Source organism: Cervus elaphus, chromosome 12, assembly GCF_910594005.1.
Source record: "Cervus elaphus chromosome 12, mCerEla1.1, whole genome shotgun sequence".
NCBI lineage: Eukaryota > Metazoa > Chordata > Mammalia > Artiodactyla > Cervidae > Cervus > Cervus elaphus.
Genome location: NC_057826.1, coordinates 29,046,193 through 29,063,321, shown reverse-complemented (window position 1 = coordinate 29,063,321; position 17,129 = coordinate 29,046,193). Strand labels below are relative to the sequence as shown.

The 17,129-nt window shown below is 36.0% G+C and overlaps 1 protein-coding gene across 3 annotated transcripts in view; it reads left to right on the top strand.

The window, feature by feature from the left end:
* The window catches only part of MNAT1 (MNAT1 component of CDK activating kinase), a 199,053-nt gene extending 186,811 nt beyond the window's left edge, over nt 1-12,242 (top strand). The window contains exon 9 of one of the 3 annotated variants that reach the window (XR_006344084.1): nt 11,781-11,914. Coding sequence is in view for 2 of the 3 variants with exons in the window: in XM_043920671.1 (XP_043776606.1) it covers nt 11,781-11,901 (121 nt within the window). In the remaining variant the exon portion in view is untranslated. Of the gene's footprint in view, nt 1-11,780 lie in introns of all 3 variants that reach the window. The other 2 variants (XM_043920671.1, XM_043920674.1) reach the window with 2 other exon arrangements.
* The last annotated feature ends 4,887 nt before the right edge of the window (nt 12,243-17,129 follow it).

Here is a 17,129-nt window from a genome sequence, read left to right as displayed (position 1 = left end):
TCCATCTTTTTAAGCTCTGCTAAATTCTTTGTTTTCCACATGTGTGGAATTCCAGTTTACTTGTTTTCTGTCTGTCTGTGGATAATCAGCCACTTAATCTGTCCATTGATGCTTTTGTTCCAAATATTGCTGTTGGAGTTTTTAAAAAGAGAACGCATATTCTTTTTATGTTTTTCTTGTCTTAAGGCATTATTTCTTTCTTCATCTCTTTTGACATGAAATATGCTTCCTTTAATGTTTCTTTCAGTTTCTCTTAGCTGCGTGTTTGAGTGTTAGTCTTGCCATTGGTTGTTTGTGTCTTCTGACTTTTTATAAATGAGCTTCATTTCTTCTTTTTTAACTATGAACTCTTTTTAGTGGGAGTTGCTTTCCTGTGAGCCATGGATTGTGGAAGCATGCTGATGCAGAGATTCACATTTACTTCTGCCAAGGTCCTATTGGCTTCACTGAATCTGGACCAATTACTGTTCTTAATTTCCTGGGGGTAAAGTAGGCTTGGGTATTATGATTTCTCATGTATGAATTATTTTTGGCCAGTGCCCCTAACAACTGTCCCAGGCCAATAAGCAGAATTTCCCTATAAGTTGTTTTACAGATGGGATGGACAGCATTTTGTGCATTCAGTTTATGTGGAGGGAACCAAGCCAAGTTCCAGCTTCCTACCTCTAACAGGACTACAGCCTGTCATCTGTTCCTGTGTAGATATCAGATCACTGGGACCCAGCACTTTCCTGATCTTCAGCTTCTGCTCATGTTCTGACTTTGTGTTCCACTGTAATTTCTGGCACTTGAGCATTTTCTTGCTTTTAAACTTAGTTGTTTATTTTATTTTCGTTTGTTGTAGTATATATTCTTTGTGTACATATTTCTTTGTTGCATAGGGAAGCTTCTCACGTCTCTGTTCAGAATTGAGGGATTGATATTTGAACCATGGCTTTGGAAGACAGGCAGTGGGGAGGTCATCCCAAAATAATGAAACAGCCTAAACGTAGGGCTTCCCTGGTGGCTCAGAGGTTAAGGCGTCTGCCTGCAATGCGGGAGACCCAGGTTCCATCCCTGGGTCAGGAAGATCCCCTGGAGAAGGAAATGGCAACCTACTCCAGTATTCTTGCCTGGAGAATCCCATGGATGGAGGAGCCTGATAGGCTACACAGTCCACGGGGTCGCAAAGAATCAGACTCGACTGAGCAACTTCACTTTCACTTTCTTTCTAAACAAAGGTATGGTGTGAGTAGACCATACTGGAAATAGGCAGCTCAGCTAAGAGACTTTTAGCAGTAGTCCATGAAAGAGATACTAAGGAGCTAAAATAAGGTAATCACAGTGGCAATGAAGATTATGTGAGAGGTAAATAGATGTTTGTAGAGAGATACTGTGATACAGATTTCTCATTCGTATGTGGGAGAAAGAGGATCCAAAATGACATTAGGACTACACTGAAACTATTAAGAGGAATAAGAGACACAGAGGGGTAGGTTTGTAAAGGAAGATGCGTTGAATTATGAAAATATTAAATTTCTAGTGTGAGACACAAACACAAGGGCACAAGGGCAAAGGATAGAACCACGGTAGTTAGTATTTAGAACAGAGGTGGTGAGTGAAGCCTTGCGTTTCAGAGATGGAATCCAGAATGGAAGAAGAGGAAGTCAGTCAAAAAGGAAACTAGTAAATTAGGAAGCAGTTTGAAGAAGAGAAATTTGGGGACTCAAGTGTCAAAGCAGTTAGATGTGTGGTCCAAATTACAGGTATTGTTATGGAAACCAGAGGCGGAGAGCATTCCGCAGCTGGAGGCTGAATCCAGATGTAGAGAGAGTGGAGGAAGATGTTGAGGAGGGCAAGGACAGAGAAAGGGTCAGTTCATAGGAGTGGGGTATGAAGAATAGGAGGAAGAAAAGGTAGTGAGGGTGGAAATAATATAGCAATTTAACTTTTGAAATAAAATATTTTAGGGTATGAATAGGATTTATGAAATATATATCTGCACATATGTTTGTGAATATATAAATGTATTATATATATATGCATGTAAAATTTTCCTATTTGTTTTTTAACATAAGTAGGTATTAGCCTCATTGGGTAACTCTATTACCCTGTGATAAAAGATTAACAAGCAGGAACACTCTAATTTGTCTTATTTATTTAAGATTTATTTATTTTTGTTTTGTTTTGGCTGTGCTTTATGGCATGTGGGATCTTAGTTCCCAGAACAAGGATTGAACCTGCATACCCTACAAGGGAAGTGCCCAGTCCTAACCACTGGACCACCATAGAAGTTCCCCTAATTTGTCTAATTAAAAAAATCAAAACCAAAACCTCCACTTGGGTCTTCATAATTGGGGTATAGTAAAAAGGGGAGGAAAGAAGGCAATATTGTTATTTTTGGAGTAGATATGAGAGCCGATGAAGGTTTCTGTTGGAAAGAAGTACATGTTGATTAGTGGAAGGTAAAGACTTTGGAAATTTGGGCTGTGAAAGGCCTATTCCTTATGAAAGCTTACTTTGTATTAATAGTGTCAAAGAATATGTAGGTTGACATGGACCCTGTACTTTATCAAATGTCTTTTCTGTGTTATATGCTTTATATATATATATATATTTTTGTTTGTTTGTTTAACCTTCTAAAAAATAGTATGAGGTATTATTTTCTCCCTTTTATGGGGGAAAAAAAAGATGAGGTTTGAAAAATAAAAGAACTTTCCAAATCATATTAGTAATTGTCCAAGGAGGGATGCAAACCCAAATGCATCTATTTCTAAACATTTTGTCCTTTCTACTAAACCGTGATGTCTTTATATATTTATGTGGTACAGGGATGAAGAGGGAAGTGGTACAGGGGAGAAGACTGACATGATTTTATATTTAACTTAGAGTCTGTAGTCGGCAGAAAACCACAGCAATGGGGAGAGTTTTCCTTCTGCAAACTTTGGAGGGTACTTAATGAGGAGAGGAATTGAATTTGGTTTTTCCATCTAGTCTGTTAGCCTTGGTACCATCCCAGTGTGTTTCATACTAATAAAGAAATAGAAATTTTCTGCATTATTTTGGGGAAAAATTCCAGATGGTCAGGGCTTTGGCTGAAGTCTCATTGACCACTTAACTGAGTTCATTCATCCCTTTGTTTCTGCTGCTTTAGTAGATCAGCATTTTAACCACTGATCAATACTTAGCCCTACTGTTTAATATATGTAATCTTCAAATAGTTTTTCCAGATAAATCTGATTTACTTTCTTATCTTAATGTATTGACTTTGCATGGAAACCAGGAGGGAGTTCACTAGAACAGTGGAAAGAATAACATGAATGTAGTGTGTTTTGGTATTATATATACTTTAAGACAGATTATTATCATTAACATGAATTATTACAAATGGAATCAAAGTGGCTATAATTAGTAATATTTGGTGAAATCAAGGTCAACTAGAGATGGTTTAGTGTTTCCAGGCAGATTGTTGACTGGATTAATGGCAGCTGTGGTTGTGACTAGATTTTTGCACCACTCTATTTCAAATGAAATATTTCATACATAGAAATTATATAGTATATATACTTTACAAAGAGTAATAATAAAACATTTGCTGAATTGTTTCCATTCTCATTGCTTCTCTCCCCTCTACTCCTTCAAGTCTTGTATTTTGAATTCTACTTACTAACTTATGAGATGGAGTATAATCAGTGCTGTTGAAACTACCTGTGTGCATTTCTCTTACTCCCACTGTGGTTCCACCTAACATCAGAGATTTCAGTCACCCTGAATACAACAGTTATCTTTTTAACAATTTGTCCATTCTCCTATCAGTATTCGCTTGGGCTATTCCTATTATTCTTTTGCTGTAAGAAACACTACTTCTATAAGTACTATGAGTAGGCCCCTTGGAGTCCCTAGATGGAGAAATCCAATAGGTTTTCTGCCCTTTGCTATTATTATGTCCTTAAAATTACAAAAAGGGAGAGGCACAAGTAGCAGGTTCTAACTCTTTTCCAAGTGACTTATGTATCTCGTGCATCTATCTTCTTTGTAAGTCTAAGGGAAGAGATTGTATGGGGCACACAGAAGTAATGGTAAGCCAGATATCTGGGTGCCCTGTGGCTTATTCAACATAATTTTATGTTGACATGTAAAATTAACCACCACAGCTTCTTTTGTTATATTCTTTACAGTTATATACTGTAGTCCTCTAGGCCTTTGCCTCAGTCCTTTCCCTTCTCATTCTGTCTCCCTTCCTTAAATATTAAGTATTCACTCTTATGGTTTCAAATACCATCTTCATACTGATAACTCCCAAATTATGTTCATTCCCTAATTTTATTCTTAGTGCTTGACCCATATATCCAGCTACTGCTCTGTATCTCAACTCATGTATTTCTTATATATAATTAGTTCAGACTCAAGTCCAAAATTAAACTCATGGTTTTTCCCTTCTCTCTTATCCCACTGCAGTTTGCTTCTCCTCCAGTTTTCCATTATCTCTGTGAGGGCATCTTTCTTTTTCTACGTGACTAGAGAGCTGGAAATTGACTAGACAGTTGGAAGTCCTTCCCTTTCCATTCTCCCATACTCAGTTGACGTTTAAGTATCTCTTGAACTAGTGCGTGCTGTGCACGCAGTCACTCAGTTGTGTTGGACTGTTTGCAACCCCCCCACCCCACACCCTGGACTATAGCCTGCCAGGCTTCTCTGTCCATGGAATTTTCCAGGCAAGAATACTGGAGCGGGTTGCTATTTCCTCCTCCAAGGCATCTTCCCGACCCAGGGATCAAACCCCAGTCTTCCGCCTCTCCTGCACTGGCAGCGTGTTCTTTACCGCAGGGCCGCCGGGGGAACCGCTTGGACTCGTGCTTTCCTTTACTTCCACTGCCACCACTCTAATCCAGGCACCGCTTCTCAAGCCTGGGGTAGAGAAGCATTCTCATAAGGAGAGTCTCCACGGTTAACTTCTGCTTCTCTAATCCACTGTGCTGCCAAACTAGCCTATTTAGATTACCCGCTTCCTAACAACTTTTCAGTGGCTTCCCATTGCTCTTTGAATAAAATTCACAGTTCTTAACATTTCCATAAGGCCTTGTTTTAAATACTTCTGCCTACATCTCTAGCCTCATCCTGAGCTGGAGTGACCTTTTCCTTGTATTCTCAATATGTGCCGTGGCTCCTTACTGCTTCACCTAAGTTCCTCCTCTGCTGGCCTATTTCTCTACTCCTTTTGCCTTGCTTACTAACTCTTCCTCATCCTTTCGATCCAAGCTTAACTCTAATTTCGTTTTCTAAACTTGTTCATGTTGGTTTCCCTTTCTGTCCACACCCATAGAGCCATGTCTTTCTTTTTCATGATATTTAACATCTTTTTTTTTTTTTTTTTCCCTACTGAATTACAAGTTTCATGAGAGCATGGAGTCTTTGCTGTCTGTTTTATTCTCAGAGTTGCTTAAAAATCTGGCAAATAGTAGATACTGAGTAATTTTTTTGTTTGTTTTTTAAGAATAAATGAGCTGCATACATGTGAATTTTTCCCTTTTTACCTGCCCCACACTTGGAGAAAAATTACTCTTTCTTCTTTCATAAAGATGTGATAAAACTTCCAGCACACATCTGTTACTAGCATGAAAATCATAGTAAAACATTACATTAGACAAACTAGAATGGGCTATATCTTCTGTGTTTTCAAGTAGTTCACACACAAATCAAGGAAATACTGCTTTCACTATGTAGCTATATTAATTTTCAGTAATAGCTACCTTGACTTAAAATAACTAGTGTGTTCTTTCAGTTCAGTTCAGTTCTGTTGCTCAGTAGTGTCCAACTCTTTGCGACCCCATGGACTGCAGCACGCCAGACTTACCTGTGCGTCACCAACTCCCGGAGCTTGCTCAAACTCATGTACATTGAGTTGGTGATGCCATTCAACCGTCTCATCCTCTGTCATCCCCTTTTCCTCCTGCCTAAATTCTTCCTAGCTTCAGGGTCTTTCCCGATAAGTCAGTTCTTCGCATCAGGTGGCCAGAGTATTGGAGCTTTAGCTTTAGCATCAGTCCTTCCAATGAATATTCAGGACTGATTTCCTTTGGTTTGATCTCCTTGCAGTCCAAGGGACTCTCTAGAATCTTCTCCAACACCCACAGTTCAAAAGCATCAATTTTTTGGCACTCAGCTTTCTTTATAGTCCAACTCTCACATCCATACATAACTAATGGAAAAATCATAGCTTAGACTATATGGACCTTTGTTGGTAAAGTAATGTCTCTGCTTTTTAATATGCTGTCTAGGTTGGTCATAGTTTTCTTCCAAGGAGCAAGTGTTTTTTAATTTCATGGCTGCAGTCACCATCTGCAGTGATTTTGGAGCCCAAGAAAATAAACTGTTATGTTTCCATAGTTTCCTCATCTATTTGCCATGAAATGTTGGGACTGGATGCCGTGATCTTAGTTTTTTGAATGTTGAGTTTTAAGTTTTAAATGTGTGTTCTTTGATAGTAATAAATTGTATAATTTATTTCAGTTATGATTCAGAAAGACTTGCCTGAGCAATCTGTAATTATCTCTTACTTGGGCACCTTGTAGTTTTTAGCTCCCAAATCTGAGCTTTGTTGTTCATGTGGTCTAAATGTCTGGAATAATTTGTCACTTGATTCCCAGTTATATTAGTGTAAATCAGAGATCAGCTTTAATAAGTTTACTCAAGTTACTGTCTAGATAATAAAGTGAAGAGTAGATAATAAAGATAATAAAGTGAATCATGACTATGGAAGTTTGTTATATTTTTGGTTGGAGTTCATGAAGCCACATGTTTTTATGAACAGACGGCCCTCAGAATTATGGACAGTTATTCTGACTTGTAGCGCTTTCTCCATTTATCTTAGAATATACACAGTCATCAGTTTTTCTCTGTGGACATTTCCTCTGTTACTCTGACATTGTGATTGGATTAGGACACCTGAGCACTAACTTCAGTTTTTAGAATGTTTCTGCATTTTAGTGATAATTGTCTGAGCATATTATTGCTCTGATTGTTTTTAAATCTCGAGATAGAATTTAGGTTGTTAAGGTAAATCTTTTATAGCTTTGTCTGAATTTCTTACAAGAGCTCTTGGTCTTGACAGCTGAGATTTGTTGGCTGATCTCTTTTAATGGTAGTTAGATTTGAGTTTTGTAGGCTGGGAGGCAGAACTACTTGGAACTGGTCTTTTTAATGTATGATGGCTTTAAATGCAGACTTTAAAAAATGGGCCACCTTGTAAAAAGAAAGTCTTAGTCTCTAGAGTTTATTCATTCCTTTTCTTAGTTTGAACCAGTCCAAGTTTATAACTCAGTAGAGTTAAAAAGTTGGACTTTTTTTTTTTTTTCAGATCTCTGTAGGGCCTAGTAATTTGAGGAGGAGTAAACTAATATGAGCTTCATATTTTCACTTTAATTTAAATTCTAAGATTCTTTGATTCTCTGGAGCCAAAGCATTTCAAGGGTTTTCATGAGGGAGTTATGACTGGAGGGAAAGAGTGCTGCCTCTTGGTTCTGAGTGACAACCCCTGCCCTCTGCCCTTAGCTGAGAACTCAAAGAACTGTGGCGTGGCACTAAAATGAGCTGAGTCCTCGATTTCAGCCATATGGTCAGTACAGGACTTTTAAAGGAAGGGAAATAGTAAAAGAGTCATTTCAGAGGTGCTCTCTTAGTTAAAGAACTGAGAAAATGGAGTCTTTCTGAAGCTAAGTGTAATTTATACCACCTTCTCGGAGCAAAAGCTGCTAAATGTAACAGAAGAAAATGACAGTGTAGGAAATCAAAGTTCAGGAACAGACTTTCAAGGGTGATTTTCTAATGCTTAATCCTTTCTTACTCCCCTCTCAGGATCCATCCCCTCCTTTTCCTCCCCCTTCTCCACCATCGGTTTGAAAGAGATTTTGATGGGTAATGGCAAAGGAAGGCACCTTTAAATGTAGTGTAAATGAAGGCATAAGATGCCCTTTGTATAGGAATTATCGTAGACATGCTTTTGAAAACATACTTTTTTTATTAGCCTTATTTAAGAAAATAATCAAAGGTATGATTTTTAAATCTTTGAATTTAGTCTGCTTTCAGTAAAAATAAGGTATAGGTACCAAAATAAGCAAACCTCCTTTTTTTCTTTCCTGGTTTCTGCTTATAAGATTTACAGGTATTTAAAATAAACCCATGAAAAATAGAAATACTGTCCTGGGATTGGCTAAATAGTAAGAGCAATTACCTCCAGGCTTCAAAATCCAACTGAGCTTGACTTTTGGAAATAAATTTGGCTAAGACTTCTTCCTCATTCTGTTGTATAAAGGTGTACATGAAATGATACTGACCTCTGCCAGAAACCCCAGGAATCCTATTCAGTGATGTACTTGTAACGGTCATGAAAGAATTAAAACAACACAGATGTGGATTACTGTGAAAAAGTAGGCAAAACACTAAATTCTCATTGTGTGGTTTTAATGTTGCAGATCCTTCAAAATTCTTTGGTATACCACAATAATTAAAGGGTTTAAGAACTTAAGATACTTAGAAAATAATAGCCCACAGTTGAATAACAAGAGTGGCCCTTTTTTATTTTTTAAAATTGAAATTAATGTAGATTGCCATGGAGAAAATAGGTTGAAATATTTAACAATTAACTGTTTTGTGCAGCTACAGCCCTGGAGATCAAAAACAGCAATGTAAGTAAGCAGATCTTTAAAGAATCATGCTTACAGATATGTTTAATGTCACTGATTTGCTAGAAGAGAAATGCATTGTTTTCAATGCTATGCAAAGAAGTTTTAATGGACTTGATGTTGGCAGTGAGAATCTACAACTTAGCATTAATAACTCAAGTTTGAAAATATTTGTTCATTGCTCTAGATTATGACTGTGTTCAAGAAATACTATTTTCAAACACTAGTTAATCATTTTAAATAAACTTTTAAAAACTCATTTATGACATCAATGAGTATGACTGTTTATTACATTTTCCCTATAAAGAGTTGAGCTGTTTTATGTACTCTTTATGGAAACTGCACAGTCATAAATTAAAAGATGCAACTGTTTTGGATATTTTACTGGTGGTCCTGAGTTTCCCTGCCAGCAGTGCAGCTGTTTCAGGTTTCTCAGGATAACATATAAAAAGCTGTATGTACACTGCAAGTTTATGCTTGAGTTGCCAAGCCAGAGATGGTATGACTCAACTTTCCCAGAAACAAGTTGTACCAAAATGTGATGAATTAAAACAGCTAGTTGCACAGTGGTTTGTATTCAATTATGAAAACCAGTTCTTCATTTTTGATAGTTGGCTTTGTAAGGTTGACACATTCTACTGTGGTACTTGAATTTTGCCTTGGGTAAACAGCCATTGGAGCTAAGAGTGTGCTTTTGCGGGTGTGAGGAAAGGGAAAAGGGGGTGATACAACATTATCTGGGATATGGATAAAACTTAGCTTGAAACTTGTATCAGGAATGGAAGATTTCACTTCCAAGATACCTGTAAAAATATTATTCACTTATTATTTGTGTGTTGTTGTTATTTGTGTGATAGTTATTTCTTGGTGAAGAGAAATTGATTTTATGCTGTTCCAGGTTAATTTTTACTTTCTGAGGTGATTTAACACTTAACTTATTTCTCATGCATCAGAGTCCTAACAGTGAACATTTTATTTTATCTTGGAAGGTAATAAGCACATACTTTTATGGCCATGTATTAGGTTTGGTGAATTCCCATTTAAATCCTATGGGACCCAAGGTTATATCAAGGGTTTGACGATGATTGTTTAATAACAGTGGTCTCCAAAGTGGGATGCATACCATCAGGACATGTAAGATAGGATATAAGGAGAAAATATTAGAACATTAGAAAATATTAGAACATAGAAAATATTAGAATATTATCATTTAAATATTTTAATTTCATCCTCTAAATGTTTTAAATTTCATATATATATTTTATATTATACTTACTAATATATTATGTGTATATATACTATGAAAAGTGAAAGTGTTAGTAGCTCAGTAGTGTCTGACTTTTTGCAATGTCATGGACTATAGCCCACCAGGCTCCTCTGTCCATGGAATTCTCCAAGCAAGAATACCAGAGTAGGTAGCCATTCCCTTCTCCAGGGAATCTTCCTGACCCAAGGATTGAACCTGGGTCTCCTGCATTGCAGGCAGATTCTTTACCATCTGAGCCACCAGTGGTGGGGGGTGGTGTGGCAGGGGGGAGTGAAAGTGTTAGTCATTCAGTCATGTCCGACTCTTTGCAACCTCATGGACTGTAGCCCACCAGGCTCCTCTGTCCATGGGATTTCCCAGGCATGAATACTGGAGTGGGTTTCCATTTCCTTCTCCAGGGAATCTTCCCGACCCAGAGATTTAACCTGGGTCTCCTGCTTTGCAAGCAAATTCTTTACCATCTGAGTCACCAGGGAAGCCCATATATATACTATGATATATATTTAACACTTAATATACTAATAGTATATATTAATACTTTATGTGTATAATTTTAAACAAGTATACAAATTTGGGAGATGCATGCTCAAATATTTTTACTGCTATAAATATACTATCAAAAAAGTTTGGAGATTGTTGCTCAATAAATATTAACTTCCTTTCACCTTTCACTTTCCTCTTTTACCCTTGGTGGAGAAGCACAGAATTGAGTTAACACCTTGATTTGTGGCAATGTGAATAAATTATAGCCAATTCCAGAAGCTTATGCTGTGTCTTACTTTGACCACTTTTTCTATTTGGTCTTTTATATTGCCATATATTTTTTAATCACACAAGTTTATTAAACATGGGTACAAATGAAAAACAGACTTGTTATTATGTTAGAAATAATAAGTTGCTCATGCATCAAGACTTTGACACACAGGAAGTCTGAATGAATGAGAATAGAAAAGTTTCCAAGTTATTAAAATGTTCTGGTACCTGATTTATTCATTTGCCATACCCATAATTCTAAAGTGGGTGAAGCTGCTTTACTTCCTGAGGCCTGAAGAAACAATGTGGTTTCTTAAACTAGGCATTAAAGCAAAGCTGGAAATATTTGTTTTCTGACAGTGCTGGTAGTCATGCTAACAAGTTTTCCCTCTTTAGCTAGGATTATCCCATTGTAAGGCCTGTTTGTATACCTTTATCAAAGCAGAAAGTTTTAATTGCTAAATAACATGTGTGTAACAGTCTTTTAAGATTTATTCAAGACTCTTCTGTATTTACTAATCGAGATATTCTTTTGAACTCGGGCTGTCTCAGAGATTTCTTGGATGTAGTTTTCTAAGATTTCCTTTTCTGTAAGGAGGGAGACAATATATTTTTGTAATATTGAAGTAATTTTGAAGTAACTAGTATGTTCTCTCCCCTTTATCACTTGTTTTGGTATTTTTTTTTTCAGAACATATTTATTGTAAAATATTCAGTATTTATGTAAAATTTTAGTAATACAGTAGTATCATGATATACATTCATTTATTAAGTGTATGCCAGGAAGGATAGCAGCAGTTAGGTACCCAAACAATAGCCATCAAAATAAATTAGTTCTGAAAATTGGGAATATGGAACATTTTAATAGTAAGTATTATTTTTGAAGACTCCTTCAGAGCTGTTTTTAGATCTTAATGTAATTCGTTTTATAATTTAGAGTCGGTATGTTTCCTTTTAAAAGATAACAATGCATTTTTGTAAAGTCTGAACATTTCAGTCCTAGAATTTGACTTTTGAATCAGTTTTACTGTTGCTTTTTAAAGTGTTACCAGTTTACATGTGCTTTCTATGTCAATGCCACACTTTCTGTTTTGTTGTAGGTATTTAAACCATGTCAGAGCTGCCTCTCCACAGGACCTTGCTGGAGGCTATACTTCTTCTCTGGCTTGTCACAGAGCACTACAGGATGCATTCAGTGGGCTTTTCTGGCAGCCCAGTTAACCTTTATTTCTCCCCTATAAGATCTGGACCTTGGAGCCGAACCACAGAGCTAGCAAAAGTAAGGCAGACTTGTAAAATTATAGCCATGTGCGGCTGCATAACAACAGTCCTACCACTAGCAGCTGCGTTAAAGTATTTATAGAGAGAAATTTTCAGAACTAAGCTGGGTAATATAGTGGATAAATATTTGTGGAAAAGATTTATTTTTTACTTATATTTTTCTGAGCGGGATTGAAGCCGTAAGCCTCATCTGATGGAAGATATGAATAATTCACCTATGTGAGTTTGAGGTTGACAGACTTGTAAAATCTTTTAAAAAATAAAGCTAGACTTTATATTAAGTTTTGTGGTTTTTCTCTTATTACAGTGTTTTACTTGAACACATTTAAAAATGCCATTTTGAATACGACATTTAGTGTTAATATCCAAGACTATTATTTCTTCTCATAAAATGTTCCATTTTTTTTTCCCAATGTCTTCTTAATACTAGTCCAGACAAGTGGATATATTTCCTTCTACCAGCAGGTTGTGGCAAGTAAAACCTGACCTGTGATAATGTCACTCTTTCAATATTAAGGACTAAGTGCCTGTTTTGAGCAGTGAAAAGTGAGACAAACCTTGATCAGTGTGTTATAGTTCCCAGCTGTGAGCCTCACTTAGGATAAACCAGAGCAGAGTATTAACCTGCTTTAATGACAAATTCAAAGAAGTAAGTTAATAAAATTTAATACTTAAAAGGCACCTTTCACCTCAATGTGAGCTCATTTTATGATGAAACCTTGGAGACTGGAATGAATATATTTTAAATGAAATTTCTCTATGAGTAAATTGCAGACCCTGGTGTAGTTTCTTTTGAAACTTCAAAGGCTTTGAGTACACCCAGAATGTTGCTTATAGAGTTTGGATGTGGATAAAATGGATATTTGTAGCATCTCAACCTTGTATGAGTCTGTTACCTAGAAGACTGGGTATGGGATATCGTTTCTCAAAGAAATTAAGGGATTTTCTATCAAATCTCCATTACAACAGATGTTAGTTTTATGAGTGGAAAGTTATGTGAAACAAGATTTGTGGGTTACATTAGAGTAGAATATTCATATGTAACAGCACCATCTTATTTGACTAAGTAGGCATTAATTTCAGGAGTGCGTGTTCATCTTCACAACCCTTCTGTCTTTGATAATTGAGAAAATCAAAGCATCAAATAATTAAGTAGGCTAAAATCATACACACAAGCCAGAATTAGAACACAAGTGGGTTTTTTTAAAATCCAACTCTCGTTCTATCTATACTCTACTAGGTTGCATCCTATTTTTCATATCTATTGGCCAAAAAGTTCATTTGAGTTTTCCTATACAATCTTACGGAAAAACCTGAACGAACTTTTTGGCCACCCCAGTATTAGTTTTTTCCCAATAGAGGATTAGAACTTTAAGTACAACACATAAATCTGTTCAAAGAATAGTGAGAACATTGGACTTGCGGTTAAGAATTTTCTGTACTCAGCTGCCAAAGTAAGATATCCAGTCTTTAAAAAAGAAATACAATTATTTATTTTCAGTACCTTGTATGATGTATTTAAATAGAATGAATTAATTATTAACAAAATATTTCAAAGGCTTTCAGAACTTTTTTCTGAGTCTACTTTATTATTGTGGAAATTACTTGCACCTGATTTGGGCAATCAGTTAAATTCTACCACCTGGATATGTTGTAATTATTTTACCCTTTCTATTGCCCTACTTTGTTCAACAGGCCAAATTTAAACATTGTTAACTGACCCTGTTAGGTCAAAGGGAATGGTGAAAGATAACCTAATGGCAACAATTTACTGAATAACAGTATTCTATATTGATGAAATTATCCTCTATCTTAGTGATTTACTCTCCCAAGACAAAAGTGGGAACAAGTCTTTCATCTACATGAATTTCCTAAGTTTTACAACACTGGCACAGAAACAACTACTGAACATTAACCTATCTGTGAAGCACTGTGCCTCATGCTTTGTGAATAATCCTTGTAACAGTGCTAGTATTATTTCCCCATTTTGACAAATGGGGATGCTTTGGTTAAGTAACCTACTAAAGGTCAGTACATTTTAAAAGGAGCAGAGTTTGGGTTTGAACCCAAGTGGTTAAACTGCAGAGTCCATGTCCTAGGGATGACTGTCAGACTTAAAAACAACAGCTGTGTAAAACCAAGTCTGAGTAGACAAACTTCTTAAGACTTTAAGGAAATTTTAAAATTAAAATTTTTAAATTAAAATCTGTAAAATTAAGGAAATTTTACAGATGAAGTTCTTATATGGGATATAAGAGATATCAACTTAATAACCATGTTGATATCTTTAATAGAAGTTCTAAGGAATTCATTACATAGAACATGATTTGACTACTAACTGTACTCTCTTTTAAGCAGATACTAATGGTATTGAATACATTTACATAGTAATTGTAATGTATGATTATTTAGTATTCCTTACTTTCTTTCAATAAATATTTGATCTAAGCTTCTCGCTTTAGGCTGTCAACAGGTGACTTGGATAATCATTTCAAAATCTAAAGTGGCAGAAAACTTGTCAAAAAAATTAACAAAGTTAAAAATTCTATCTACTGAGTGTTCTGGCCATCATTTTCTAGTGGATTAACCAAGAATTCAGTTACTAGGTATCACATCCAAAAGGGGTGACTGAATGGATCTTACCACTTTACATGTATGAATAAGAACATCATTTGACCCACACTTAATATTTATAGCCTAGCACATGGATGTACAGTACTATGAAAATGTTCTTATTCCACTTGCAAATTTATTATCTACATCTAGACCGGGAGAAGGCAAACTGTAGAACTTTGGCTGAATCCAGCTGCTTCCTGTTTCTGTATGCTCCATGAGCTAAACTTGGTGTCTGTATATTTTTAAGGCTGGAAAAAACCAAAGGAATAATATACTTTTTAACATATGAAAAGCATATGAATTTAAAATTTCAAATTTTCATAAATGGTTTTTTTGAAACAGTGTGTTTGAGTATTGTCTCCAGCTGCCTTTTGTCTACTATGGCAGAGTCGAGAAGCAGCAGAGACCTTATAGCTTGTGCATGAGTGCTCAGTCATGTCCAACGCTTTGTGACCCCCTGGACTATAGCCTACCAGGCTCCTCTGTCCATGGAATTTTCCAGGGAAGAATACTGGAATTGGTTGCTGTGCCCAGAATACTGGAGTTAACTGCTTTTTGGGCTGAGAGGCAAAACTGAGGCCATTATGTAGATAAATGAGATAAAATAAATTGGGACAATTTTTTAAATTAACAAAACTCAAAGTATAATTGAGTACATTTTTCTGTGGGCTTCCCAGGTGGTTCAGTGGTAAAGAATCTGCCTTCCAAGCAGGAGATGCCTGCCAAGCAGGAGACTTGGGTTCAATCCCTGGGTCTGGAAGAGCCCCTGGAGAAGGAAACAGCAGTTAACTCCAGTATTCTTGCCTGGGGAATTCCATGGACAGAGAAGCTTGGCGGGCTACAGTCCATGAGGTCAAAAAGAGTCAGACACAACTTAATGACTAAACAGCAGCAACAAATTTTTAATAGTGCTTTTGGGGGGAGGGAATTAGATTTACTTGTGGTTCTAAGCGTTCCATCATCAAAATGAATTGTAATTGGTCACCTGCTAATGGTTGTAGAGATTTTATTTATTTCACCTTTAAAAAAGTCTTTTCAGACAGATACTACCAGATATTGGAACATGTGCTTTTAACTGAGCATATACATCACTTAGAAGGCTTTTCTTAATCCCCCTTTGGTATTTACCTTTTCACATGTCATTACAGTAAGACATTTATCACTTCCAATTGAAGATCAGATGAAAGTTCAGTTTTAGTTAAATGGGTTCTGAAACATGGAAATTTCTTTACATTTGCACCAAGGTTCCAAAAATGCTAAACTCAGAAAAATACATCCACTAATATATGTGAGAATGGAAACCTTGTTCCTTAATTTTTGATAGATGAGAAATGTAGTCATATTATTGCAGTATGTTTCACATTAGTTACTTTTGTCCTGTAATTGTGGTTGAAATATTTGAGAAATATTTACCAAGCCTTTAGCAACTAACTTCCAAAGACATTCAGTATTTTACAAGTGTTTAAGGTTGGTTCTTAAGAAAAATTTCAATCTTGGCCATGAACCCAAAAAATTGCAGTCAGACTTTACAGTTGCTAAGGAAATCAAACTTAGGTTGAGTGTCAGGAAATTTGGCTTCAATTTCAGACAAAATTGAAGGACTTTGAGGATGATTAATGTCCATGAAAGCAAATGAAGTTTATCATTGACATTACTGGTTCATTAACAAATGATAGATTCAAATATTTGCTGCAAGGTACTTGCTGGTGAATAATATAGTGAATAACTATAGGTTTTAAACACCTTACATGTTCATAAGCTTTTAAGTTTCTCCACTAGATCTTTTTTTACCTCACACTTTCTTTTACCATCATTAGTTACAACAGATCAGATTCTGCTTCAGGTTTTACCAAATTTGTTTCCTCAGCTTCTTTCAAAGTATTCACCAATAGTTCCATGCAGAGGATTCACAGAGGCTAATTCTTCAGTAACTTCAAACTCAGGATTGACACCTCAAATAAGCAAGAACTGAGCTGTATTAGAAACATCTATCAACTCATCAAGAGTAAACAACTACTTGGACTCATTTACCGTTTTGACTATTGATGGTACTCCCAGTGTTCACAACTCTTTGAGCAACTGTTCTTGCCAAAAGGCTAACAGTCCTAAACAAAATTTCCTTTCTCTGGACACATTTCTTAGGACTGCTGCTTTCAAACAAACACAATTAACTCTCCATCAGTAAACAATTTTTCTTTCTTGACTTAATAAAAGTCACTTGGAGACTTACTTTGGTTGTAGCCCCACTTTCATTTTTTATTTTATAAGGAAATTCTGTGAATTTCCAGTTTAAATCTGTAATTTTTCTGACAGTTGCTTGCCTGTGACGTGGAAATACTGTGATGAGTAGTTCTTTTGGAAATGTCAAAGTATATTTTACTTTAGCTCAGTCATGGATGCTTTATCATCTAATTCAGTATCAAAAATGTTCATACTCTACTGTACTTTAAAAGCTCAACATGGATGTCCACTTTTCTTGTTTTGGAATGATAGATATACACTCATGATAGTAAAATAAAATGTTATAGCTTGGCAATATATGTGGCACTTAA